Source organism: Caretta caretta, chromosome 2 (genome assembly GCF_965140235.1).
Source record: "Caretta caretta isolate rCarCar2 chromosome 2, rCarCar1.hap1, whole genome shotgun sequence".
Lineage (NCBI taxonomy): Eukaryota > Metazoa > Chordata > Testudines > Cheloniidae > Caretta > Caretta caretta.
This window is the reverse complement of record NC_134207.1, coordinates 195349969-195377865: the sequence shown is the minus strand read 5'-3', so window position 1 is coordinate 195377865 and position 27897 is coordinate 195349969. Positions and strand designations below refer to the sequence as shown.

Genomic DNA, 27897 nt, shown 5'->3' with positions numbered 1-27897 from the left:
ATTGTAACAGTCAGGTCAATGTGAGAAACTTAAAATATTGGCTTCTGCAGCTAACTCAGTCGTCTTCACCTTCTTTTTCCTATTTGTTCATAATCTGGAAAAGAAAAACAAGCTTGCCTGGTTTTTCAGGTCCCAAACAATTTCTCAAATTGGAACAAATTAGGCCAAAGGAAAAAAAATTCTTTCTACACCGGAGGAAGAAGCTGCTGCTGTTAAAAATGAGATTATCACTTCAACAGTCTCTGAATTTTAGTGCTTATATGACTTCCATCAGTTCACTGGTGTGGCTTTCTTTAAAACATCATCAGCAAACAGATTTCTTGAATGCTTCACCCTTAGCTCTGAAGTTTATTATAGTTGGCATTGTGGAGGGATGATTGCTGGATGTCCATGTCCTAGCCAACTCCTCTTCTTCAGCAGTTAAGGTTTGACCCTAGTACCGAGTATTGAGAATATTTTCAAGAAAATGAGCTGGAGATAGTGCTTGTCCCATTCGTTTTTTTAATGCTTGTAATTTAACTCTGTCATTACATATTTCTTTTTAAGATCTCACTCGGTTCCTTCCAAATTTCAACAGCATCAGCAATAAAACAGCTATTTCCCTGCATTTTGTTCAAGGCTATAGAAATGGACTTCAGGATACTCAGCACGTGTTCAACATTTCTCTTAAGCCCAGCGTTGAGAACTTTGGCTGTGACAGTGCCATCTATTTTTTCACGATTTTGTTCACAAACTGTCATCAGATTTGGCCAGTTCTTGTTATAATGCTCAAAACAGTCCACTTCTGAGTTCCATCACACATCTTGTGAGAGAGTTAGCTTGGTTCCTCCCACTTTTTTCAGAGCAGCTGCTGCAAAGTGGTTGTTATGGAAGTATTTTGCAATTTCAGCAACATTAGCCTTTATTTCTGGAACACTGAAGTCTTTGGCTAGGAGGTGCATCAAATGAGCACTGCAACCGTATGTTATTAGCTTGGGACTCTCTTCTCATCTTGGATACATTTTCAGCATTGTCTGTGACCAAGCTGTGTACTAGACATTTGAATTTTTTTCCACAGTTTGTTATAGTGTTTACCGCTACTTCTTGTAAGTATTCTGCTGTATGTGCATTTCCTGATGTATCAATTGTTTCTGTAAGGAAGACGTTCCCTTCTTCTGTTATCACACAAGCACATACAACAGGATAATGGTGGACACTGCTCCACCCATCAAGACTCAGGTTAACAATTTCACCCTCTAGACCTTTTGCACACTGCTCAATTTCTCTTTCATACACTTTATCCAGCAATTTGCCTGCGACATCTGCTGTGTTGGGTGGACTGTATCCTGGTCTTAATGACTGAACCATGTTAATGAAGTGTGGGTTCTCAATCATACGGAAAGGAGAGTTTGTTGCATAAACAAACAGGGCAATTTTTTTAATCAATCACCTCTTTTTGTAATCTGCTGGTTCTTATCACAAACTTATCTATGGTTGTTTCTGGATGATGGAGGTTTTTTTTCTTCTTTTTGCTACAGGTGATGGATATACTGTGGCTATGTGACATACGTGATGTGACTGAAACACTATCATTGGCAGATAACGCTGAAACTATAGAAAATGATGGTGATATTGAAGGTGGATAGTCTTCAGAATCCTGTATGTTGAGGATGGATTCTTCTAAACAAAATAAATCAATGAAGTTATTTAATTATTATTACTATACTGCTCATTTAGTATTACTCATTGCATTCACTGACACTAAGTACTACTTTAGAGATAAAATTGTAAAAGGAAGATCTGCCTATTTCAGCTATTTATTTTTTATCACAGCTGCATCTAAAATGATAGTACCATAGAGTAACAACTATATTTTTTGCTCAAACTTGAGAATTCAAGAATAGTCCAGAAGGAAGACAGGCAGTCCTTAAGAAAGAAGTATGAAATAAAAAAGTTTACCATCCTGAAGATCTTGCATGTTCAGACATGTTCCTTTCATCATCTTCAATGCAGCTTTCTCCTGAGAAGGAACGCTTCTCTTTATGTTGTTTCATTTGGGCAACCAGGCCTTGCATTTCTTTGTTGCACTGTTTGCATTTTGTGTGCATGCCTATCTTACCCACAGGTAGAGGAACTTCATTAAAATATTCCCAAACTGGATCTCTCCTGCGGCCTGCTGCCATTATAGGTTTTCCCTTCTAGTGAGAGAATGGTATGGTGTGATCTCAAATCAATGAAGGCTACACTCAGAAAGACCTCAAGATTACTGGAATATGCTGCTCAAACAGTTTCACTTTTGTTTCTACTGCCTGTCCCTCCCTTCTCACATTTATCTCCAGACTTCTTCTCCTTGTCCAGGTCTATTCCGCCCCCAACAATCTTCTATTCATCGAACTTTTTGAAACTTTGTACTTTTAGAGAGAGGTAAGGGATTGACTCTGTCTACACAAATTTGTGGAGGGACAGTAGGGTTGAGGTCTGTTATTTCTTATCTCTATATTTATTAAAAACATTTTTGCTGTTAACAAGCATGTTATCTCTGGAGACGCAAATCCACAGTTTGAGAACTGCAAAACTAAGCATCTGTGATCGTATGTGCTAGACTGAGCACTGAGTCCCATTAGGTAGATAAAAAGATTAACCTAAATATGTACAGAAGCCCCTGGAACTCCGTAAGATTGGGTCCCTAATCCATGAACTATTGGAAACTATTTACAAAACTTTTCTTAAACATTACATGAACATATTGTCTCATACTATAGAATTAGAATTTATAATCCTTATTCCATGATGAAATGTCTTTGAGCTATAATATATCTTAATTAAAACTATCTTTAGATAGGTTTCTTCTTCCAAAAGCATTTTATCAGAACAATCTGATTTAAATTAAAAAAAAAACTTTTTTTAAAAAAATCTTGATTTTTATCCACCCTGCTGTTTCATCCTCTGTCTAGTAGCTATCTGGTTAAACTTGCAGCCCAATCCTATGCTCCCCTTGCTGCTGTAGGGGAAAAGGAGTATTCTTTTTCTTTTCACTACTCCTCCAAAGTTTGTAGCTGCCAATGTGATGATGGTCTCTGACCGGTTTACCACTTTCTTTGACTGGCTGTCTGGAAGGGTGGGTTGGTTGTGTGTGTTTCCACTGTTCTTCCAGATTTCATTTTGAGTCCTCTTCCCCCATGAATAGTATCAGTGCCTGTCTCTGCCGATGCTCATAGCTTTCTCGAGTGGCAGCAGAGTACTGACCTTACAGCCAATTTCACTGCTGTCACTAGATTCTGAATAGCAGAAGTTAAAATCAGCAAGACTTATTTTTTTTCTCTTCTTTTCTCTTTTGTCTTTGCTCCAAACTTGATTGTGTTAAAACATGACTGAAGAGCTCTGCACTTACATGAGGTCCAAAGCAGTTTAGCAGATCAGATCAACAGACAATGCTAATCTCTTCATGGATCATCCTCCACGGTTTTTGTCTTTCACAGAATTTTTCAGAAATGGGGCTCTCCAACTATAGACATATTCATGACTGGTCTAAGCAACAAATCTCACATTTTGCTGCACAGGATGAATGAATCCAGGCTCCATCTTGGATTCATTTCTGATTCAGTTGAACAAGAATCTACTCTATGCATTTTCCCTCCAAGCCTTTTAATCCCTAGAGTCCTTAGGAATTTATGACATGACAGGGCTTCAAGTTATGTTAATAGCCCTAGTGTAGACACTGCAGTTTTGGTACTTAAAGATGATACCCCTATCTCTTTCAACCACAATTCAAGCTGCTTGTCGTTCTGGACATAATGTCACAGGATAAAGGTCTGATTTGACACCTGGATCCAGTGTCTACATCTCACAGTTTGGATGTGCTTCTGTTCTGTGTACCATTTTCTATTAAGAATGCATCGTTGGTGGCTATTACTTCTGTTCAGAGTGAGTGAATGTCAAGCATTCATGGTAGGACCACCTGTACCACCTCCCAGAAGGATAGTGTTACTCTTCATTCCCCTCCTACACGTCTGCCTAAAGTGGGCTTAGACTTCCATTTAAATCAACTGATTCATTTAGTTCTTTCCAAGACCTCACTAGTCCCCGGCAGAGACTAAACTCCACACTATGGACATGTTAAGAGCTATCTGTGTATTACCTCAGTAGGACAGAACTGTTCCACAGATCACAAAGACTGTATCTTTTGTAATAAATCCAGAGGATGGGTTTTTTCAACAGACTTTCAAAAGGGGTATCAGACTGCATTAGAATTTGTTATGAACTGAATAAATTGACCCCACCATCTCATATCAAAGCACATGTTGTTAGAATTCAGGCAGCCTTTTCAACCATTTTAAAAGTCATCTCTTCCACTTGAAATATGTAGGGCTGCTACTTGGAGCTGCATACATATTTTTTCAGCTCATCATTCTCGGATGTCAGCCTCTAGAACTGATTCACCATTTGAATGCACAAACCTTGGATGGTTTTCATTTGTGAGGTTCTTGGAGAGAAGTAATGCCTTAGGTAAAAACATAAAGTGAGATGCCTGTAGTTAACCTATTAAATCCATATGTAGCCTTTCAAGTGGCCTGATTTTCCCACAACTCCCATTAGTGTATGTATCTCCCCGAAGGTCTTAAATTCTGTGAATAGTCATTGTTACAGTATAGGAATACTAAATATTGCAGGTTAGAAGAACTGAGGTATTCATATTCTGGTTTTCTGATCTACTTACTGTATTTATAATGTCCCGCATCATTTTCTGGACGGCCACTCCCAACACTTACTGTACATCTTGTCAAGGTACAAAATTAATGTAATATTATTGCTGTTCATTTCAACTATGAAATCTTGAAATGTGTGTTTTTGTAAGTTTTTATTTTATGGCAGGAATCACAGTCCATTTTGGAAAGCTGGAGTTAGTTTATTTTATATCTGTCAAAAGTATACTAGGGAGAAGTGGAAAATTAAATTCTTCCATACTAATGTTATAAATAAAAAGGAATTTCTTCACTAGTTTTCATTGGCAGTTGACAGTGCTCATTAAAGATTTAAGATTATGCTACCAAAGCAGGTAGTAAAAGATGTTAAAGTTCACTTTCCACTGAAGACAGTTGTGCATATTTAACAGTAGTTTGCAGCACAAGGAGGTGGTTAACGGTTTTTTCCTATTTCATCCACTTAAGCAGTCTTGGAATTGTGGCACAATAAATATGAGCGGTCTTTTTTTAGCATCCAATTAAGGCTTTGTTAAAGGATTTCTAAACTAAACTATGTCAGTAAATATGTTATCACCAACTCACTGGAAAAAAACAGAACAAACAAGACATGCTCTAGGACACCACCAGCCACTGGGTTGTCCTGTGCTTCTTATGTCAGCTGTTTAGATTGTGAGCTTCTGGAGATTGGGACCATGTCTTCCCTTTCGTCTTGTGCAATGCTGGGCATACTATTTCCACTAATCAAATTAATGATAAACTTTGGTGTGCTTAGATAAGAGACTAATTTTACAGGTATGGTGTTTTACAGATCATATTAATGTTGACAATTCAGAACTGAAGAATTAATATTTTTAGCAATCTAGTCAAATGGGGGAATAGTTTCAGGGTCAATAGAAATTAATGGCACATTGTCGCTTGATATGATTGAATCTTTCTTAGTCAGAAGGATTGATGTTTTTGAATTTTCTTATATAAACATAATTGGTTTCTTCTTATAGTACACAGTGTCTTATCAGTGGGCTTACCCGATAAAATACCTTATTTGTCACATAGGAGTCTCTGGTGAAAATATTATATTAAAAAATCTGCTTACAACTTCACTTGACTGATGAGTTGGCTCAGTAAATGTGAACCTGCAATTTGCTGACCTCTGTAACTGAATTTCAGTTTCTTGTGCTCCTTTGTTGTGTTGATTAAAAATCACTGATGACATGTTTAGATGTCTTTCAGCTGCTAAAATTGTTTTCAGGTATGCAGGAACTTGAGTGCTCTTGCACTGTGTGGGTAACATGCTAGTCTCATTCTATTTACTCTGGGGATATGTGATGTGAAATATTAAACTGAATAGGTAGACACTTGTATAAGGGAGGGCTCCTTTTTCTTATATTTTTAAGGTAATTGGGTCTTTGGTTACAGAAAATATATGCAAGAAACTTATTTTTTGAATTTTCTTTTATATTAAAATGGGGAATAACTTTCAGGCTAATGGATTGTAACATTGCATACTGTTTATATGCAGAGTGCTGTTGGTACTAGTTTTGTCTATCTTGCCATATTACTTCATCTTGATCCTATGAGTTGAAAGTTGGCAGTAGAGTAAGTGCTACCAATATACTTAATTTAAGAATGAAGGACTGACAAATTCTGCCGTGATCTGAAGCCAATTTTTCCGGTATCCTAAATAGTCTGGCTATAATGGATAATCTGTTCTTTCATTACATTTAAAGATTTGATTACTTGCATGATGCAGAGATTAGAGGAAAGTTGAAAATGAGAGAATGTCTGACGCATTTTAACATACGCTTTTAAAAGTGGGGAGAGGCACATTTTGCATGGTGTGTATAAACACCAGATTTAAATCTGAAAGCAATGTTATAGTGGATAAATGGGAAAAATATAACTTGGGCAGCTTGATTGCAAACTTTATTTAGGTCCAGAATTGAATGCTGCATTTATTTCTTTTACACATATGGGTCTTGACACTTGACCCAGGTATTGATTTATAATTACTGTTTCCTATGGAAAGAGGAGAGATTAGCTGTTGCTATATTAACTTCAATTATTCTATTCTAAATTTCTCTTTTCTTTTTTTAGGTTTAACTATAGATCAACACATCACCTTGCATCCCATGGATTTTATGAATTTTTAAATTGGTTTGATGAAAGAGCATGGTATCCACTGGGAAGAATAGTAGGTGGGACTGTAAGTATGAGAGTGATCACTTCTTGGTGAATTTAAAAAATTCAGAAGGATAACTACAAGTGAATTACTACATATGTTAAAGGAGAAACTAAATGTAATGTGCTTTTAATTGCTATAATAGCTACAATAAGAATTTCAGTTACCACTAATACAATGTCAGCTTTATACCTCGAGTTCATATAACTTACTGTCAATCAGTAGCCAAACCTGAATAGTATATGCTTATATGTCAACTTTCAGTAACAGTAATTGAGACTATTATGACTTGTTCGCCATCCTGTTGTCTTGTTGTAGCATGTATCATTACAGACCTACCTCTCTGATGGTATGGATGACTATGCATTTTTCAATTGAAGCCAAGAGTAATGCTTGGCTTTTTCATGTTCATGGCCAAGGTTTGGATCTGTTATATTTTTTTAATGTGGATATTTCTGATTCTGTAGAAAATGATGCCCCCATTATTTTTAAAGATTTTCTAAGGAATATAAAAAATAAATGAGATAAAATTAATTTGGATGTAAAGTGCTAAACAGCAATGATAGACAAAAAAAATTAAATGACATCAAATTGTGGGACAATGAAATGTCACTGATTTTAGGAAGACTGTAATTAGAAAGGTGTAAAGAGTTCTAATGGCAAGCAAATGTGTTGAAAACCCATAGAAGCACCTTTTCCTCAGTAATGAGAGAATAAATACCATTTAAATGGATTTACAGAGCATTTTGCAATAAATTAAATCAAATGGTGATTTTATTTTTAAACAAAACATTTTAATAAATCAGCTCTATATAACTTTTGAAATCCTTGTTAAAATGGATTAAAAATATAATTTCATCTTTAATTCCTGACACATTTCGGAAGGTCTCAACATATTTAGTGTTTTTTTTTTTTTGTTCAACTTCAGGCATTTAGGGGAATACCCATGTTAAAGTTTAATTCAGCAGAAATTTATTACTTATATTGTTTTTGCAGGGCAGTTAAGGCATTTGAAGTTTTTTAATGTTCTAGTCTAGTGTATAGGCACCATTGTTTCATTGAACTCCTAATATTGTAGAATAAAACTATTGCTTAGAATGTTTTAGCATTATTTGAAATCATGTAGTAGATATAGTTGATATGAGATTCAACAGACTCATGCAAATCTGTGCTACACTTCCATGGAGGTCATCTTAATTCTGTTCCAAATTTTTTAAAAATATTTTATAGTCAACGTTTCCTACTGTTTAAAATACTTTGCACTTAAATATATAAAAAAGTATCCATCTGAGAGTGGGTGGATGGGTTGTTTGTTTACAGGCAGTGACTTTAATCATTGCAAAATTCTGAAATGTAGGCTAATATCTCCCACTTTACAGGTCTGGGGAATGGAGCACTACAAGATTAAACAATTTGGCAGAAGTCACATAGAAAGCCTATGATAGAACTAGGAATTTAGAACTGTTCGAAAAATGACAAAAAAAATTAAAAAACTCTACATAAAGTTTTTGGAAAATGTTTCAATTTTGCATCACTTTCAGATGGCTTGAAATTTTTTGACTACCTTTACGAGAAATAGAACGTACATCTACCTCTTGATCTTGCGCCTGACCTGCAAAATCATCTTCTTATAACAACTTCCAGGGTAGATAAAATTGGAATCTGTATGTGTTGCTTCATCATTTATTTGGAGAAAATGGTTTCTTGCACATGTTGTCAACAATCATTTGATATAATTTAAAGTGTGGCAAATTGCTTTAAGGTGTAGTATCAGATATGTTGAAAGCAGTGTTAGAGTAATTTCGTTTTGCTCTGCATGTGACTGACTTCAACGAAGAAATAAGTAACTTTTGTTATAAGTTGTATGTAAATAGATTTACAGTCAACATTTCTGCAATCCTGAAATACTATAATTTGATTTTCTTTCTCTTTTCTTCTAGGTCTACCCCGGGTTGATGGTGACAGCAGGGCTTATACATTGGATTTTAAATATGCTAAACATCACAGTCCACATAAGAGATGTATGTGTATTCCTAGCACCAGTTTTTAGCGGCCTTACATCTATTTCTACTTTTCTGCTTACCAGAGAACTGTGGAACCAAGGAGCAGGGCTTTTAGCTGCCTGTTTTATTGCTATAGTTCCAGGTTACATATCTCGATCAGTAGCAGGATCCTTTGACAATGAAGGCATAGCCATTTTTGCACTGCAGTTCACATACTATTTGTGGGTAAGTAATTGTTCAGATTCACTCCCCACCCCCATTCTCCTGATCTTACTCCTGGTCTTCGCCTTAGAACCCAATCTTGGATCTTTAGAGTTATTTTCTTCCTTCTATAATTCTCATTGCCTTCTAGAATAGGTTTAGAGAAAGATTGGACAGGCACCCAAAAGTAACATATGAATGTCTGCCACACTGTTGTTCCTCAGTTTGTTAAATCATCCTCTCTTGCTACTTTACAAGGGATGTTCTCTAACAATAAGTGGTTTACATTTTCAGCGCAAACGGTGGTTTTCTTATTTGATTCTGTGGCTGTGTGTGAAGTGATGAAAATAGAGTTTGGCTAGCATTTTTCAAACAGTCTGCTTGCTCGCATGGCTTGAACACATTCCTGTATCATTACATGACAAAAAGAGGCATGGGCAGGATTAAGCCACCGGGTTTTTCTGGGCTATTGTAAGTAATCTGAGAAGTTCTGCATAGCAAATACAACTGAACACAAATTCGACAATGGGGGGCAGAGCCAGACAAACAGGGTCCACATTAATAGCCATGTGCTTTTGATACAGCACAAGTATTGTTCTTGTCTCACATGCAATTAAAGCAGAGCTAAACAGAATTGTTATATTTTATAAAGCATTGTACTGTATTGCAGGATGGTTCAGCAGATAACTTACTGAGTTAATTCAGCCACTCTGCTTTGGGGAATGAAAATAGAGCCAATGGTTATTGTGATTCACACCCAATAGAAATTGCTATTCTGTAAATGAAAGCACTACAGAATAAACACATTTATGTACTACAGAATAAACACAATAAAACACTGCTCTATTTTGTTCTATGTTGAAGGGACACTTTATGAGGGTTGTATATCCATCAACTAAACTACAGCTCAGTATGCAGTTTAATTCAACAATATAGTGTACATTTTGTTATAGTATAGAAATGAGAACACACAATCTCAAGATACAGAATATCACAGAATCTATTGCCCTAGAACTGTTTCCTGTCAAATCACTTGTTCAGGCATCCCCCCTCATGAAAAATTGCTAAACAGTGCTGTACCACTCTCCGTCCCACCCCCCCCCCCCCCAAAAAAAAAGAGAGAGAGAGAGGGAGCGCAAGAGAGAAATTTAAAGGAAACTTTCCCCTATTTTTTTTGTTAATTTTGAAACATTTAATACTTTCTGATTGTCTGTTAGCAGTAGAGCAGTAGGCTTTATACCTGCATAACTGTAGTGTAGAATAATTATGCTGCGATAGCTATGTTGGGAAACTTCCCCATGTAGACAAGCCATAAATCATTGCTTATGATCTTAGTACAAACAGTAGACTGACTTCTTTTTGTTATTGTTGAAGTAGTAAATATTGTGGCAGGTTGCTGTGAGGACCTGCTTGCTCCCAACATTTGCTGGGGTAAGGAACAAAACATTCACTCATCTCTCCCAGTCGTCAATCTCTACTCTTACACACAAGGGAGAAGGAAAGAGGAGGGGTAGTACCAAAACACAAAACCATCTTTCGCACCTTCATGAGCCAAAACCCCAGCTATTCCTTATCTGCTGTCAAAACTTCCAGCTTTACCCAACACCCAGCAGTGTAATAATTCATCAAAACAAAAATCTACACAATGCTGACAATCTTAAATTTGGAAGCACAGAAAAATGTGTAGTTATTTATCAAAGTAAATAATAAAGACTACTGGACTGGTAAAACTGTAGTAGTCCATAACGGAGGTTTAATGTACTATAAAGGATACAGAGGTTTCCCACCAACCCCTAAAAGAGAATCGACCAGTAGTTGTTACCATAGATTCAAAATATTATATTGATTAAGAAATATTTTGTTTGATAGCCCAACAAATTGTCATGGGCTCTCTCAGTCAAAATGGGTTCTTTACATCTAGCACATCATCTGTACGTCAGATCATACTCTGAACACCTGTGGAACCCCATTGTCCTCAGCGTATACCTTCAGTGATACCTGCATGTTCCCACTAGCCTTAAGTGGGTTTTCAAAGTTATTTTTCAAAATAGAACAGCACTTACCCTCGTAATATGATACAAGGAGTGACAGAGCAGCTGTGTTGAGAGTTGTGATGGTCATCATCCAGAAGAGTGGCCATATGATCCATGTTTAAACCAATCTTCAGGTAGCACAAAGATGCTGCAACTACTATTCTGCCTCAGAGGTTAAAGTATTTAGTGCAGTGGTTGTCAACCTGCAGCCTGTGGACCGCTTGCAGCCCAGTCAGCACACAGCTGAGGCCTATGTGACATCCTCAGGGCCATATAGGTAGTATATATATTGTGTGGATGCAGCCCATATAACACATAGAGAACTGCGTATGCAGGCCCACAATGGTAAATAAGATGAGAACCACTGAACTAGTGTGTCATGTCCTAGCACCAATTTGAGTGAAAAGTTGGATATAGGCTATTATAGTTGATTGATTATGCAGGTGAACCAAATTGCACTGTTTTATTTTATGGAAGATGTCTTTCCGAACTACATCCATGAATTTTGAAGGTGGGCATTTAAGTTCCTAAAACATAAACTGATCGTGGGAGTCTTTGCTTTAGCCCATACTTTTCATAAAAAGGTACATTTTTGGCTTGGGTGACAGAATTTTGTAATACTGTTTTTGATGACTTTGTCTAATATTGTAACTTGTAATTCTTGAATACTTGATTTTTTTTTTTTTTTTTTTTAGGTGAAGTCTGTGAAAACTGGATCAGTCTTTTGGACAATATGCTGCTGTCTGTCTTACTTTTATATGGTAAGCCTTTTATTTGTACATAAACGAAGCTGTTTCTGTTCAATACAGTTGAATGGAAACAAGTTTTGGTTTTGTATTTTTTAAACCAACTGACAGCTGTTTCTGCTGGCCTAATTAAGTCAAAGAAGAGGGCAGATGTTTCCTTTTCTGCTCAGAACCTTTTCTAAAGAGCTGTGTTCTCTGGGAAATAAATTTTCCCTTGTATGAATATGCCAGGAATTTTGGAATGGAGCAGACAGATTCCTTTGGTGATGGTGTTGGTGGGGGCTCAAAATGAGTGGAGATGATCTGACAGTAGAAGAGATGATCTCATTCAGAGTGAATTGGTGGATCTTGAGTGGATGGCTTCAGTAAAAGTGGGGATAAGTCTATCTAGTTTATCAAAGAGAAGTTTAAGAGGTGATTTGATCATCACCTGGAAGGTTGTACACTGGGAGAAGATAACTGTATATTAGAAGGTTAATTGATGTAGCAAACATAAGTGTATAACAGGATCTAATGGCTGGAAGTTGAAGCTAGAAAAAATTAAAGTTGGAAATAAGGTACAAATTTTTAAGTGAGAATAATTAACAACTAGCCTAGCACAGGTTACCAAGGGATGTGATCTTCCTTCCCTTCAAGTCTTTAAATTAAGACTGCATGTTTATCTAAAAGAAATGCTCTAGTTGAACTATAAGTTGTTGATTTAGTGTACAATGTTAATTTCTGCAAAATTCTGCATTTTGCAGTGGTGCAGAATTCCCCCAGGAGTATAGGGTGCAGCCTAAACCCCTTTAACACCCCCCCACACACACACAACTAAATACTGGCTGTAAGCCTTTTCTTTTACATAGCATTGCCCTCTAAAGCCTTCATAATATTTCATATTATGGTAGAGTGGTCGTGAAACCATAGGTAAGGGTGTGTTACATATTTCTGTTATACAATCATGTCAAATTAGGCCTGGGTTTGTTATGCTAGTATAGTATAGCTTTTCTACTACACCCACATATTCTGATGGGAGATGCTTTTAAAAATGACTGTTTGCAAAATTCAGTCAAATTACAAAAGAGGTGGTAGTGCATTTTTACTGCTGGAAATCATGAGGGAGCAGATTCTGCCACTGTTATTTGTTGAGTAGCATCTTTGGATCAGACACACATTAGGGGGAAAAAAGGGACTGTGCAAAGTAAAACACCCCTAATCACATCAAGGTATCAGAATCTCTGGCTATATCTACCCATGAATGGCACAATGCCCGAGTTGAACTAGAGGGTATATTGCATATTTTCCCTTTGTTTTAAGAGACATAGTCAACTAATTAAGGGCTAAAATTTGGCCAGGGTTTAAGATTAATAGTAAGAATAAAGTTCCTTCATTTTCAGGGAAGGTACTTGCATTATCTCTTGTGGTGATTCTTTGCAATATAGCTGTTCCATTTGTGAAAGAATTAATGAGACCTTTAGTTGCTGCTGAGGTTTTAATCAAGCTCCTTATATGGGTTTTTTCCCAGATCAGTCTTTAGGACTGGACATAAATGTATCCTCCAAAGTAATATTATCTTTCTAATGAAATCAGTGTTCTTAAACTATTAGCTGAGAATTAAATGGTAAAATTTGCAATTTTGGGATAGTAAACTTCATTCTGCATTGAAAAAATCGAGGAAGTAGCACAGAATAGCTACTGCGTTGACTGAAAAGTTATGCATGTACTTGCAAACTGACTATTTGGTGATATTTATCTCAATTAAAGTTTATGTAATACTAACTCACTGTTAATGTGACCCACAGAATTGTCTTTAAAAAAGTAACTCTTCTAATGCTTGCTCTCAAGCTCCATTATTATTTGTATTTATTATTAGCATTTATTTGATACCCATCACTATAGCTTAGGATGCCTCTCCATAGTGATGACCGTGTTTTTAAATACCAAGTTTTGCATTGAGACAGTCTTAATCTGGCGTGCTCTCCTGCTGCCTGTGTCTTTACCACTCCATTAGGAATCCAGGATTTAATTAGTTGGGAAAGACTAGGCAAGAGGTACATCTTAAGCTCTTTAAGTGGCCATATTTGGGCTTTTAACTGTCTTTTCTTAGACAGCAAATTTTAAAGGCACAAGCTTGTTGAGAGAGCTTTTCCGCCAGCATTCGCAAACCTTCACCTTTATAGCTGTTATGATCTTCAGTCATGCACATGTTCTCCCTCCACCCCACACCAGTTGTCATCTAACAAGTCTCATATAAAGCCTGTATTGGAATAAAGAAAAATTGTTGTGAATGTAAAGATACTACTGTGTTAATAAGTAGTACATAAATAGAATCTGATAGTTTACAGCTCTTTCTCAAGTTATATTTAAATTATCTAATTTACAGTTTCATTTTCCATAGGTCTCTGCATGGGGTGGTTATGTTTTCATCATCAACCTTATTCCATTGCATGTGTTTGTGCTGCTGTTGATGCAGAGATACAGCAGGAGGGTCTACATAGGTGAGTGTTCTGACTCTCTAAAAGTCAATTATTTGAGAAGTGATTTCTAATCTATTTTTACTGAACAATCAGTTCTATTTGGGAGGCATTAAATACAGGAATGTGAAATTAATTTATCTTAATTAGGTCTTTTACATTAAATCAGAAATTTAATAATTTCATATCAAGTCTTATATTGGTCATGTGCTCTATACCCATTAGCTTATTGTTTACAAAATAAAAAGATAAGGATTTTATGTGTTTAGTTCACATTGTTTCAAAACTCTCAAGTGTGTATTTCCTAGCTAGTTTTTGTTTCCTTTAGTACTCCATGTGGGAAGGGGAAATTCACTGAATCTTCACTGAGTTGTTTAATATTTTTAAAGTTTTTTAATACACAAGTTTCATTTGTCTGTACTTTCTGTATGATTTAATTGCAGCTTTATAGAAGCTATCCAGCAAAAAAATGAAAAACCCTTCTATAATATGCTGTCTCACATAACAGGAGACAGAGCAGCATTCAATACAAGTGTGTCTGTTCAAATAAAATGTTGTGTATTGCCGAGACTTTCAAAAGTCACCAATGATTTTTAGCTGCCCAACTTAACACACCTTAAAGGGACCTAATCTTCAATAAGTATTGAGCTTCTACTCTCTGAAAATAAGGACCTTAGGGTGGCTCAAATTGGGCACCTAAAATGGAAAAGGAACTGAAATGGACACATCACAAAATATAGGAAAAGCTGTCTCCAATATACAAACTTCACATAGAAGCCATTTTTTTCTTTTATTAAACTTGGGATAATTTTAGTTTACCAGCAAATTTCAAATCTAAAGAGCAGTTTAGAGTGGGGCTGAGGGTAGAAGCTCCCAGTGAATGGGGTGGGTGGAAGGAGAGCAAGGGGAGCTACTGTGACTGGGGGAAACAGCCCCCTCCAAACTCAGAGGGTATATCCTGGTAGTTCCTACTGCCATTCCTATGGCACTTCCTTGCTCACTAACTGCTGTGTTCCACATTACCCTCCCTTCCCCCCAAGTGGCTGGTGCATTGATGCCTCCCCCACACAGATGCTGTCCTTTCCCCTGGGGAGGCTGGAAGGCAGGACTGATCTGGGTCAGGGAGTCCTACCTGCTTCTCAGCAGCCAGCCTGATCTCATGCGCCATCCTCACTGGCTCCTCTAGCCCTTCTTCCAGGTCCTGCTCTTGTGTTTTTCTCCCCCACTCCCTCACCACTCATGTGCTGGACCAGAGCTGGGTCCTGCTCTCTGGGGATGGAAAACACTGGGGGTGCAGAAATATAGATCTATTCCTCCAGTATTTTCTTTGTGGGGGCTATAGCTCTGCCCTCTTTTCCCTCTTCTTCCCCATTCCACTGCCCCTAGTTTGGAGTCCGTCAAATCCAAAGGAATCCTTCAGAATGCACTGGATTCAGAAGAGACCCTTTTCCTCACTTTCAAGCATGTGTAAATAGTGTTTAGAGAGTATTTAATTGATCTGCTTGGCATTTTTATGATGTTTTTTTATGTAAATCACTGACAGAGTTAACAAATTTATATACGTTGGTCATGATGAAAGTGTTTTCATGGTTTGTCATTGAGCAATAAATATTAAAACTCTAGAAAAGCTTAAAATTTAACCAGAAGATTATAAAATTGTATGCTCCTTGGGGCAGGAATTCTTCAGGCATACTTTGTGCTACCAGAATAGAAATCAATAAATCAATACAATTTCAGTGAAGAATAAAAAAATACATCATTACATATCCTGTGCATCTTGAATTTTTTTACACTGTTGTATTCATAGATATAGCAGGATGGATTCATTTAAATCAAAGTAGATTTAAATTACCAAGCAGAAAACCTTGATTTAGATAATTAATTGATTCTCATTAGCTGCTGTAATTTGGGTGGTACTTTTTCCTAGCCAGGGGGATACGCTGTTTATAGGAATGCATCCGATGAAATGAGCTGTAGCTCACGAAGGTTTATGCTCAAATAAATTTGTTAGTCTCTAAGGTGCCACAAGTCCTCCTTTTCTTTTTGTGGATACAGACTAACACGGCTGCTACTCTGAAACAGTTTATACATATTTATTTAAGAAGTTATGTAGCGTAACATCTATTTATTCAGATTCTTAATTTTTACATATTTTTATTATGTTAGGAAAATGGAGAATGACACACTTTTTTTATTTACTAGATTCATTTTTTACTCCTGGTTTGTGTCAAGCGGCATTTGGATAAAACTTGGAAGTCAATTAAAAATGCACAAAAACAGCATTTTAAAATTGTTTTTCATTAGTTATGTATCCGGCACATTTAATGCAGGTTTATTTAAGGGAAGAAAATTAAGTTTATCATGTTTTGCATTTAAAAATAGGTAATTCATTAAAGAAAGACAGTAATATTTGGTAGTGAATTGAACTCATTGTTTCTGGTCAGCATAGAATCATAGAATATCAGGGCTGGAAGGGACCTCAGGAGGTCATCTAGTCCAAACTCCTGCTCAAAGCAGGACGAATCCCCAACTAAATCATCCCAGCCAGGGCTTTGTCAAGCCTGACCTTTAAAACCTCAAAGGAAGGAGATTCCACCACCTCCATAAGTAACGCATTCCAGTGCTTCACCACTCTCCTGGTGAAAAAGTTTTTCCTAATATCCAACCTAAACCTCCCCCACTGCAACTTGAGACCATTATTCCTTGTTCTGTCATCTGCTACCACTGAGAACAGTCTAGATCCATCCTCTTTGGAACCCCCTTTCAAGTAGTTGAAAGCAGCTATCAAATCCCCCCTCAGTCTTCTTTTCCGCAGACTAAACAATCCCAGTTCCCTCAGCCTCTCCTCATAAGTCATGTGTTCCAGACCCCTCATCATTTTTGTTGCCCTCTGCTGGACGTTTTCCAATTTTTCCGCATCCTTCTTGTAGTGTGGGGCCCAAAACTGGACACCATATTCCAGATAAGGCCTCACCAATGTCGAATAGAGGGGAATGATTATGTCCCTCGATCTGCTGGCAATGCCCCTACATATACATCCCAAAATGCCATTGGCCTTCTTGGCAACAAGGGCACACTGTTGACTCATATCCAGCTTCTTGTCCACTGTAACCCCTAGGTCCTTTTCTGCAGAACTGGTGCCTAGCCATTTGGTCCCTAGTCTGTAGCAGTGCATGGGATTCTTCCATCCTAAGTGCAGGAGTCTGCACTTGTCCTTGTTGAACCTCATCAGATTTCTTTTGGCCCAATCCTCTAATTTGTCTAGGTCCCTCTGTATCCTATCCCTACCCTCCAACGTATCTACCTCTCCTCCCAGTTTAGTTTTATCTGCAAACTTGCTGAGGGTGCAATCCACGCCATCCTCCAGATCATTTATGAAGATATTGAACAAAACCAGTCCCAGGACTAACCCTTGGGGCGCTCCGCTTGATACCAGCTGCCAGCTAGACATGGAGCCATTGATCACTACCCTATGATCTAGCCAGCTTTCTCTCCACCTTATAGTCCATTCATCTAGCCCATACTTCTTTAACTTGCTGGCAAGAATACTGTGGGAGACCGTGTCAAAAGCTTTGCTAAAGTCAAGGAATAACATGTCCACTGCTTTCCCCTCATCCACAGAGCCAGTTATCTCATCATAGAAGGCAATTAGATTAGTCAGGCATGACTTGCCCTTGATGAATCCATTCTGACTATTCACATGTCCTTCACAATTTTTGAACTGTTAAATCTCCTCTCTAACCACATTTTTACTCAGATTTGAAGAGGAAAACCAGCTTTCCTGCTTTTTTTCCAGCTCCCAATCTGTTTCTCAACTTTGAATGAAGAACTAATCACTGAACACTAGTTGAATAAACGGAAATTAAAATATTCTCTCTGCACCTGCAGAAGAGGCTACTGCTATCAAAAGCTGGTTTAGCACTTAAACAGATTGGTTCCAGGTGCTTAGCCAGTGACTTTTACAAATTCAGTGGTTTCTCTTTTTAAAACTTGAACAGCATATATGTTCTGCTTGAATATTTTTAATTTAAATTAAGTGATTTATTAGATTAAGCTTTAACATAGGTTATTATAATTTCAAATTTAATGTTACATAGGTTTATTTTTTAAAAAAATGCATTTAATTGAAATTCTAAAAACAAAATCAATTTTAAAAAAATCAATTTTTAACCACCTTGGGACATAGCGAACCTCGCTTTGACTAACTGCTGTAAAGCTATCTATTATTGCAGGCTTCACCATGATCTAGAGTATAATTAATTTGTAAACTGAAGATAATTATAGAAGAGTATATGTATTTTTGTAAAATTATATTCAATTTAGTAAAGCTTATTGCACATTTTTACTCAGTCCTGTTTCACATCTGGTGACTTTGGCTTTGCAGCAGTAAGCAAGACCTCTCTTGCCATTAACAGAATGAGAGAACATCTGTTCTAAAATAGAGCTGATCTTTCTGGGTAGTTGGTTTTATGCAGCATAGTTTTAAATGTTATCAAGTCACTGGTGTGTGGTGTAGTCTTCATTTCACTTTTTAAATTCCTGGTAAGTGAGGTAATAAGAGAAAGTATTAATTTTCTGCCCAGGTTTTATGTAATATCTAATTTTTCCTGTCAACTTGATTTTAATGGGACTTTAATCAGGATAAACAGTGCATTAGTATAGTATGCATCCTTTGATCCATGTATATGCTGGTTTTGTGGTCAATTGCTATACATCGTTGGAAATGTTTGCGTTATAAAATTAGAAGTTTTCATTTGGTCATACCTTTGCTTTTCAACTCAGGCAATGCTGCCGTGATCCAAAAATGCATGTGTTTATGAGTAAAATAATTTAATAAACAGTTTCTTGAGGAATGTATAAAGTATAATACAGTGTGGACGCCATTAAAAATATGAGTACATAGCAGCTCATGCTGGAAATGAGATTTGTAATTTGTACTTCTGATGAGTACATTTATTTTTTTCTAGAATTCTTCTTTCCCATCTCTTTTGTAAAGGAAATTGTATGAAAAAAATTACAAATATAAATGTTTTAACAGGAGTGTGACATGCTCTATGCAGTGAGAGGTCACTAAAGATACTGAGGCAGGAGGATAGAAAAAGACCCGGTTGGGTAGTGCCTGTATCTGCATTAACCAGACTTCACTGAGTGAAACAAAGGCCTGGTCTACACTTAATGCTTGGGTTGACATAGCTACAGCACTCAGGGGCTGGTTGTAGTTATGCCAGTCTAAACTCCCTGTATAAATGTGGCTAGATGGACAGAAGAACGCCTCTATCGACCTAGCTGCTGTATCTTGGTGCAGTGGAAGTTACTGCAGCAATAGGAAAATGCCTTGCATTGAGCATCTATGGTAAAGTTTTGCATCAGCATAGCTATGGCACCATCATGTAGATATGGCCAAAGTTAAGAATCTAACTACTAATTTCAGTTCATTGCAATTTGTTCCAAAGGCCTACCCAAAAAAGTATCTTACTTTCCTTGTTGATACATGTATTTCTTAATTTAGACCCTTTGAGGTCTTCCCAAAGACATCATGAAAGCCTCAAACTCTTGTTCTGGAAGAAGGCATTTGAAAAAGGATAGAGGTTCTACATAATTACAGTATTTTAAAACAATGATAGAGATTCATTTAAGTGCTGAAACCTTAGTTATCAACAATAACCAGTGTTACAGTTCCTTGTGTACTTAGTCCTTGTGTACTTACCTTTATCCAGTTTTTAAGAAGATAAGAGTAGTGTAATTGCCACATCACTTGATAGAAAAACAATATGATTCTCCCTCCTCCTTCCACTTTTTGGCCATATATAACAAGGAAAATCTATACTTAGCATAAGTTACATATCACTTTCTCTACCTATCAACTTGTTTACCTTTGAGTATTCTAGAGAAAAAGAACATGTGGAAGAGAAGTCAAACGCCAAAAATTGCAGTATTTAAAACTGTAATTGTTTTTAAGCAGTTGAAAATGCTGGTGCAATACCTGAGCAGTGACTGAGAAGTTGTAATCTACCTTTATACCTTTCTGATACTGAGTGGTGTCTGTACTAGGTTGCTTACTGATGCAAATTAAACCAAACTCAGGGCTACTGGTTGATAGGTGCAACAATGACACCTCATTTGGCATCCAGGGGTGTCCATTGGCTATGGGGGAGGGAAAAGGACAAAACCTCTGAAAGTTTGGGCTGCTGACCTTTAAAACTGCTTTATTTGCCTAGAGACACAAAGTAACCCTAATGTACAGGAAGATTGGGAGGTATAGAGTTTATATGTATATTTGGGGTATAAGCATGATGGAAAGTTGACTATATTCTTGCACTTTTAATATACAAATTATATCTTGAAGATCCCAGTGTGTTAAAGGCTTCATACAGACAGATGCTTCATGTGTATCTGATATCAAATCATGACTTCAGTATATGGGAGGGTTTTGGTATAGTTAATAGCACATTTTTAACATATCAAAAATATTCAGGCATATCTGTGAAAGTTGCTGGAAAGGGAAGTGGATTTTTCTGACATACCATTATAGATAAGAAAACCAGTTTTCTAAAGCCCATACAAATTTGGATATATAAAGAATGGCCTTAGATTGCAAATGAGACTGTCTGTAATGCCTAATAATTAATTGGAATGCAAAAGTCACTTTTTAACTCTCACAACATTATCATGGTGCATGTAAAATTCATTTCATAGGTTGAGACAGATAGCAAGGGCTGAAGCAATATCTGCAACTTTTTTGCATTGCAGTAGTAGTTTTTAAAAAAATAAAAATAAAAAAAAAATCCAAAAGACCTATAGAATAAAACAGTCTGAATTACTGTATTTTAAATCCTGGATTTGTAAGTAAATGAACATTCTAACCAGTAAAGTATTTGTCAGTTTTTTGGCAGCACCACCATAAAATATTGAAAATCCATGTGATGGATTTTTACACCGATGTCTATACACTGATAAAAAAGATTCTTCTTCGAGCACCGACACCGGAAAGTTTTTTCCCTCATTGGTATCCATCGGGTCGGGTCGGCTCTGGTGTCCCCTGGCTTTGCACCTGCATAGCGCTGGTATATGTGACCCTGCTGCCCCCTCAGTTCCTTCTTATCGCTCATGACTGTCACTGGAACTGCTGCTTGTCTTTGCGTTTTTCTGCAAGTGTCTCTCTCAGTAGACTTTGTTGAGTATCTGTAAATAGTTCTTTTTCTAGAGTTTGTTTTAGTTAGTTGGTTGTGGACACCGCTTAGCAGGGTTAGCCCTTCCCCAACACTGGGGTATGCCTTGGTCCGTGGGGTTCAAGCTGTGTGCATTGTGCCATAAACCAGTGCTGATTAGTGACCTTTACCCCAGCTTCCTCAAGTATCTGGGGGAAGCCAATGTGCAGGAGTGTTGCAGGATTTGCAAGGACTTCAGGCCCATAACTGAGAAGGACAGCGACACCAGACTCAAGTTTCTCCTTATGGAGGCAGCACTTCATCCCCCTTTGGAGCCAAATCACATTGACTTGGCACTAAGTACTTTGGCTTCAATAAGAAGTGCTGTGGTATCTCTAAGGGAGATGCAGTGCCATTCCGCTTCTCTGGCACCGAGGAAGTCCTCTGCATCCCAGGACTCCCAGCACCAACACTCGTCTCTGGTACCAGGGAAGACTACTTAGGTACGGGACTCTCGGCACTGTTTTCCATTGCCGGTGCCAAGAAAGAAGCAGAGAAAAACTGACATGGGGTGTTCCCCAACTCTGAGAGACGCTGACAGAGTGCGACCCATGCTGGGCCACTTAGAGATACCAGTGGTGTGTACAGTACTGTTGACTCTGGCCCTGGGAAGGGCGCCATTGAGTCTGGCATCTTTGGACTCTGCCACTGGAGTTTGACAGCCCTGCCACAGTCAACTATGCTGAGGGCGTTTGAGGTAGTGAGGGAGTTGCTATCACTCTCGGTACTGCCATCCCTCACCTTTCGAGAGCTGACAGCAGCATTATCAAAGGTGTGGACCACTGAGGCACTGAGACCCCAGGTGCTGTCAAAAGGCAAGCCAGCCATGATGGCGCAACATTGGTCACCGAAAAGCAACTCCTCAGAGTCGGACTCTGAGGTGAAGTCATATGCTTCTCTCGGGAGCAGACACTGCTCTGATCGGTGATACCCAACAGCTGAGATGAGCCAAGGCATTCCACTGACAGCCTGGCTATCGGTGCAATGGCAGATGCCACTACAGTGGCCATTCTGGAATCCCTGAGCTTTTCAGCAGTGCAGGGTTCCCCGTCCAGGAGGTTCTACTCCGTTGTATCGGGGTAGAGAACTTCCCCACCACCTCCCTTGGAGCAGGGACCAGGCCTCAGTGCCTAGTCCAGTACCGAACTGCAAAACCCGGCCACATGGGGAGAGCCCTGCGCGGATGCAGATATAGATCGGTATCCATGGAACCACAGGGCTCTCCCGGGAACTGCAGCAGCAAAAGGAGCAAAACATGGGGCCACCACTCCCATGAGCCATTGCCCCACACTGGCAGCTCCTCCACCTTCCCCAGTCCCACCCACTGGGGTGTGCCCCAGGCTCATTGGCAGCTGTCCCTGGTCACGCCCTTGTGTTCAAGCGGCTCGTACGCCCCCAGACAGGAAACGCAGAGAGCTGTGTGGAAGGCACGGGAGCAGCACTGGGGGCGGGCCTGCAGGCAGTACAGCCGCGACAGAGGAGCTGCAGGCGCGGGGCGCTGGCTCCTGGGAGCAGCGGCCCCATGTGTTGCTCCTTTCGCCACAACGGTTCCCGGGAGAGCCCTGCGATTCCACAGATATAAATTTGTATCCGCGCAGGCCTTTACACCTGGGACCCATCTGTTGCAGAGGGCGAGGAACAAGGCACCCTGACGATACAGGCTTCCTCTTCCTCCTCTCCTGACGAGGTGGTGGTGGGAAAAAGTATAGTGCCTTCCCAGGATGACTATAGGGCACACCAGGAGCTCCTCAGGAGGGAAGCCCAGCACCTGAGTATCCAGGTGGAGGAGATCTCCAAATCCTTCCACACCCTGGTCGACATTTTAGTGGCTTCAGGGACATTGTGGGTGGCTCTACTTTTGAACAATGCCATTGTGGACCCCATAAAAGCCTCATGGCAGACCCCTGTGTCCCTGTAACCTACTGCGAAGAGGATGAAGAAAAGTACTTTGTCCCTCCCAATGAGTACAAATTCCTGCACACACACAGCCCCATCAGGCTCTGGTTGTTTCAGTGGCAAATAAGCAGGAGCAGCAAGGGCTGACTCCCAAGGCCAAAGACACCAAAAAACTAGATCTTTTTGGCAGAAAGGTGTACTCAACTGATTGCCTCCAGCTCAGGATTGCAAATCAGCAAGAGCTCCTGAGCCAGTATGACTTCAACTCCTGGAGCGCAATGGAAAAATTCAAGGAGCTTTTGTCACAGGAGTCTGGGGTGAGTTCTCGGCCCTAGTTGGAGAGCAGAAATCAGTGGCAAGAGTGTCCCTCCAGGCAGCTTTGGGTGTGACAGACTGTGCCCGATCCATGACTATGGCTGTGAGTATGAAAAGAAGCTCGTGGCTTCAGTCCTTGGAGTTGCCCTATGAGGTGCAGCAGACAGTGTAGGACCTTCTGTTTAAAGGCGAGTGCTCTTTTCAGAGTAAACAGACTCAAAGTTGCATAGTCTGAAAGACTCGAAAGGCACCCTGAAATCCCTGGGATTGTATATATCAGCTCCCACCAGTAAGCACTATAAACCCCAAATGATGGCCCGCTTCTACCCACCACAGCAGAGACAAGACTACTGTAGGAGAAGCAGTAGAGGCTATAAGAGGAGGCCTCCATCCCAGTCCTCGTCTGCCCTGGTTTGTCTCTCCCTCCCCTCCTACCCACCCCAAGACAATCAGCGGGGTCTAAGCAGTCCTTTTGATGGGCCACTCAGGGATGACGTACAAGGACAATGTGTGTATCTGATTTCCCCTATTTTTGTGGACTGGTTATCCAATTCTATCAGGCGTGGGCTCACGTTACCTCAGATCACTGGATGTTACACATGATAGAAGTGGGATGCACCTTCAGTTCAGTTGTTCCCCTCCTTCCCACCCTCCCCGTCCCTCTTCAGAGACCCTTCTCATGAGCAACTTCTAGCCCAGGAGGTGCAGTCACTCCGAAGGGCAGGATCAGTGGAAGAGGTTCCACAAGAGTGAAGGGGTAAGGGGTTCTGCTCCTTTTACGTCCTAATCCCAAAGGCTCATGACGATCTCAGACCAATCTTGGACCTGCAAAACCTCAACGGATTGATGAGGAAACTGACGTTCCACATGGTTTCCTTGGCCTCCTTAATCTCAGCTCTGGATCTGGGGGACTGGTACGCCACCCTTGACTGAAGGATATATATTTTCATATTGTGATCTTACGGGGAAACAGAAGGTTCCTACGATTTGTTGTGAATAACATGCACTACCAATTTACTGTGCTCCTATTTGGCCTGCCAGCAGCCCCTCGAGTATTCATGAAGTGCATGGGAATCGTCACAGTCTTCCTTAGGAGATAAGGGGTTCAGGTCTACCCTTACCTCAACAACTGACTGATCAGAGTTTGATTCAAGGCCCAGGGGAGGCAAACGTGGAGTTAATACAGTCAACTTTCCAGGATCTATGAACAGGGCTGTTCATAAACATGTAGAAATCTACCCTTTTCCTGGTTCAAAAGATAGAATTCCTTGGGGCAGTCCTCAGCTTGACCCAGGCCAGAGACTTTCTGATGGAAAACTGCTTCAGCGCTCTAGAGGTGCTCATAGAGAACCTGAGGAATCACGTAATCACAACAGCAAGAAACTGCCTAAAGTTCCTCCTAGGGCATATGGCATCATGCACCTATGTGGCGCAACATGCGAGACTATGGCTCAGATCTCTCCAGTCTTGGCTGGTGTTGGTATATGTACCGGGCTGACACCATCTGAACTGAGTGGTCTCGGTTCCCCTGTCGGTGATTGCCACCTTCTTTGGCTGTACCATGGACAGTATGCGTAAGAGTCCCATCTCAAGGCCCCAGCCGTCAATGTCTCTAGTTACAGACACATCAGCAATGGGATGGGGGCTCACTTTGGGCCCCTCAGGACTCAGGGCCTCTGGTCCCCGGAGGAGCTCTTGTTACACATCATTGTGAGGGAACTGAGGGCAGTGTGCCTAGCCTGCCAGGCATTCCAACCCCACTTGGAGGGCAACTGCATGTTGGTCCTTACAGACAACATGACAGCAATGTTCTACATAAACAGGCAGGACAGAGCACGCTCCTCTCCCCTGTGCCAGGAAGCTCCTCTCCTGTGGGAATTCTGCATAACCCACTTGATCCACTTCAAAGCCTTCTACCTTCTGGGGTCACAGAATGAGTTAGTGGATCATCTCAGCAGATCCTTTTCCAACCATCATGAGTGGTCTCTTCGCCCACACATTCTTAGCACTGTTTTCCAGAGGTGGGGAACTCTCCAGGTAGACCAGTTCATGACAAAGCATAACAGGAAGTGTCTTCACTTCTGCTCCTTCCTAGGCCACAGCCCGGGCTCACTTGCAGATGCCTTTCTCTTCTCTTGGATGGACCAACTCTTCTACACATTCCCTCCCATCCCTCTCATACACAGGGCCCTGCTGAAGGTCAGAAGAGACAGGACGCATCTTATCCTGATGGCCCTGGCCTGGCTGCATCAGCACTGGTTCACCATCCTCCTAGATCTCTCGGTGAACACCACCTGCCTCTGTTTCTGGATCTGATCTCTCAGGACAATGGTTGTCTACTTCATCTGAACCTCGAGTCTCTTCATCTCGCAGCATGGAAACTCCATGGCTGAACCTTGCAGAACTGACATGCTCTGGACCTGTTCCCGAGGTGCTTTTAGGGAGTAGGGAAACCAGCTACTAGAGCCACTTACTTGGGAAAGTGGAAGAGATTCTTGATCTGGTCAGTGCAAAAGGGGGTTTCTGCTATTCAGTCAGCACACACTGCCTTTCATTCTAGATTACCTACTCCACTTTAAACAGCAAGACCTAACAGTATCATCTATTTAGGTTTCATCTAGCTGCAATCTTGGCCTTTCACCTATCGATGAATGGCTGGTCAGTCTTCTCAAACTCAGTCTGTGTCATTTTCTTAAGGGTTTGGAGCAGTTATACACCCCAGGTATGCCAGCCACTCCCTCCCTGGGACCTCAACTTGGTGTTGGCAAGGCTAACAGGACCCCCATTTGAACTGCAGGCAACATGTTCTCTACCTGTCCTGGAAAGTGGCCTTCCTGGTCACAATTACTTCTGCCAGAAGGGTCTCAGAGAGCCGAGCTCTTACTTCAGAACCACTGTTACACGGTTGTCTTTGAGGACAAGGTTCAGCTGCGGCCACACCCAGTCTTCCTGCCAAAGGTGGTATCACAATTCCATAGTAACTAGGATATCTTCCTACACGTCTTCTATCCAAAGCCACACGCTAACATGGAGGAACAGAGACTCCACTCACTGAATGCGCTAGCTTTCTACATAGAATAGGATTATACGCTTTCAGAGATCCACTCAGCTTTTTGTAGCCATTGCAGACCGAATGAAAGGCTGTCCAGTCTCAGCCCAGAGAATTTCATTGTGGATCACTGCCTGCCTCCGCACATGCTATGACCTAGCAAAGGTCACGGCTCCTCTGCTGACACCTCACTCTTAAGAGCTCAAGCATCGGTGGCAGCGTTCATGGCACAAGTTCCTATTCGGGACATCTGTAGATGTCGGCAGTCCACATTTTCAGTTTCCACTATGCCATAACCCAGCAAGCTAGACACTGTGGGTTTCGGCTGAATGGTGTTACAGTCAGCATTCCAATGAATTTCGAACCCTCCACTTGCACAACTGCTTGGGAGCCACCTACATTGGAATGGACGTAGGCAAGCACTTGAAGAAAAACTGGTTACTAACCTTCCATAACTACTGTTCTTCGAGATGTGTTGCTCATGTCGATTCTAACAGTCCCCCCACCTACCCCTCTGTCAGAGTTAGCGGGCAAGAAGGAGCTGAGGGGTTGGCAGGGCCCCATATACCAGCACTATGAGGGCGTGACTCCAGGGGGCACCAGAGCTGACCCAACAGCTACCACTGAGGGAAAACTTTCCGGTGGCGTTGCTCTGGGCAAGCACACACCTACATTGGAACGGACATGAGCAACACATCTTGAAGAAGAAGAAGAACAGTTACAGAAGGTTAATAACCATTTTTTTAAATGAGGCATAATATAATTTGCCTTGCAGTATAATTCATAATAATTTACCAGGCAAATTTTTTCCCAGAACATGAACTCTTTGTTAGGATTGGGGATGTTTTATGATTTGTAGGCAAATGTATCAGTGACTCATCAACTTTAAGGCCAGAAGGGATCATTGTGATCATCTAGTCTGATCGTTTGCACATTGCAGGCCACAGAACCTCACCCACCCCCTCCTGTAATAAGACCCATAACCTCTGGCTCAAATCATGGTTTAAAGACTTCAATAGTGTAAACTGTGTATCTACTGATCCACTTGCAATCTGGGTGTTAAACTCACGCTGACTGCTCCTGAACACATGAGGTCAAGCTACTGATACCTTTTTAATCTTGACATAAG

At 40.1% G+C, this 27897-nt stretch overlaps 1 protein-coding gene across 1 annotated transcript in view; it reads left to right on the top strand.

The window, feature by feature from the left end:
- The window catches only part of STT3B (STT3 oligosaccharyltransferase complex catalytic subunit B), a 76594-nt gene that overhangs the window by 19040 nt on the left and 29657 nt on the right, over positions 1-27897 (top strand). The window contains exons 2-5 of the mRNA XM_048838664.2: positions 6777-6885; positions 8802-9089; positions 11794-11859; positions 14225-14324. Coding sequence (XP_048694621.1) covers positions 6777-6885; positions 8802-9089; positions 11794-11859; positions 14225-14324 — 563 coding nt within the window. The remainder of the gene's footprint in view (positions 1-6776; positions 6886-8801; positions 9090-11793; positions 11860-14224; positions 14325-27897) is intronic.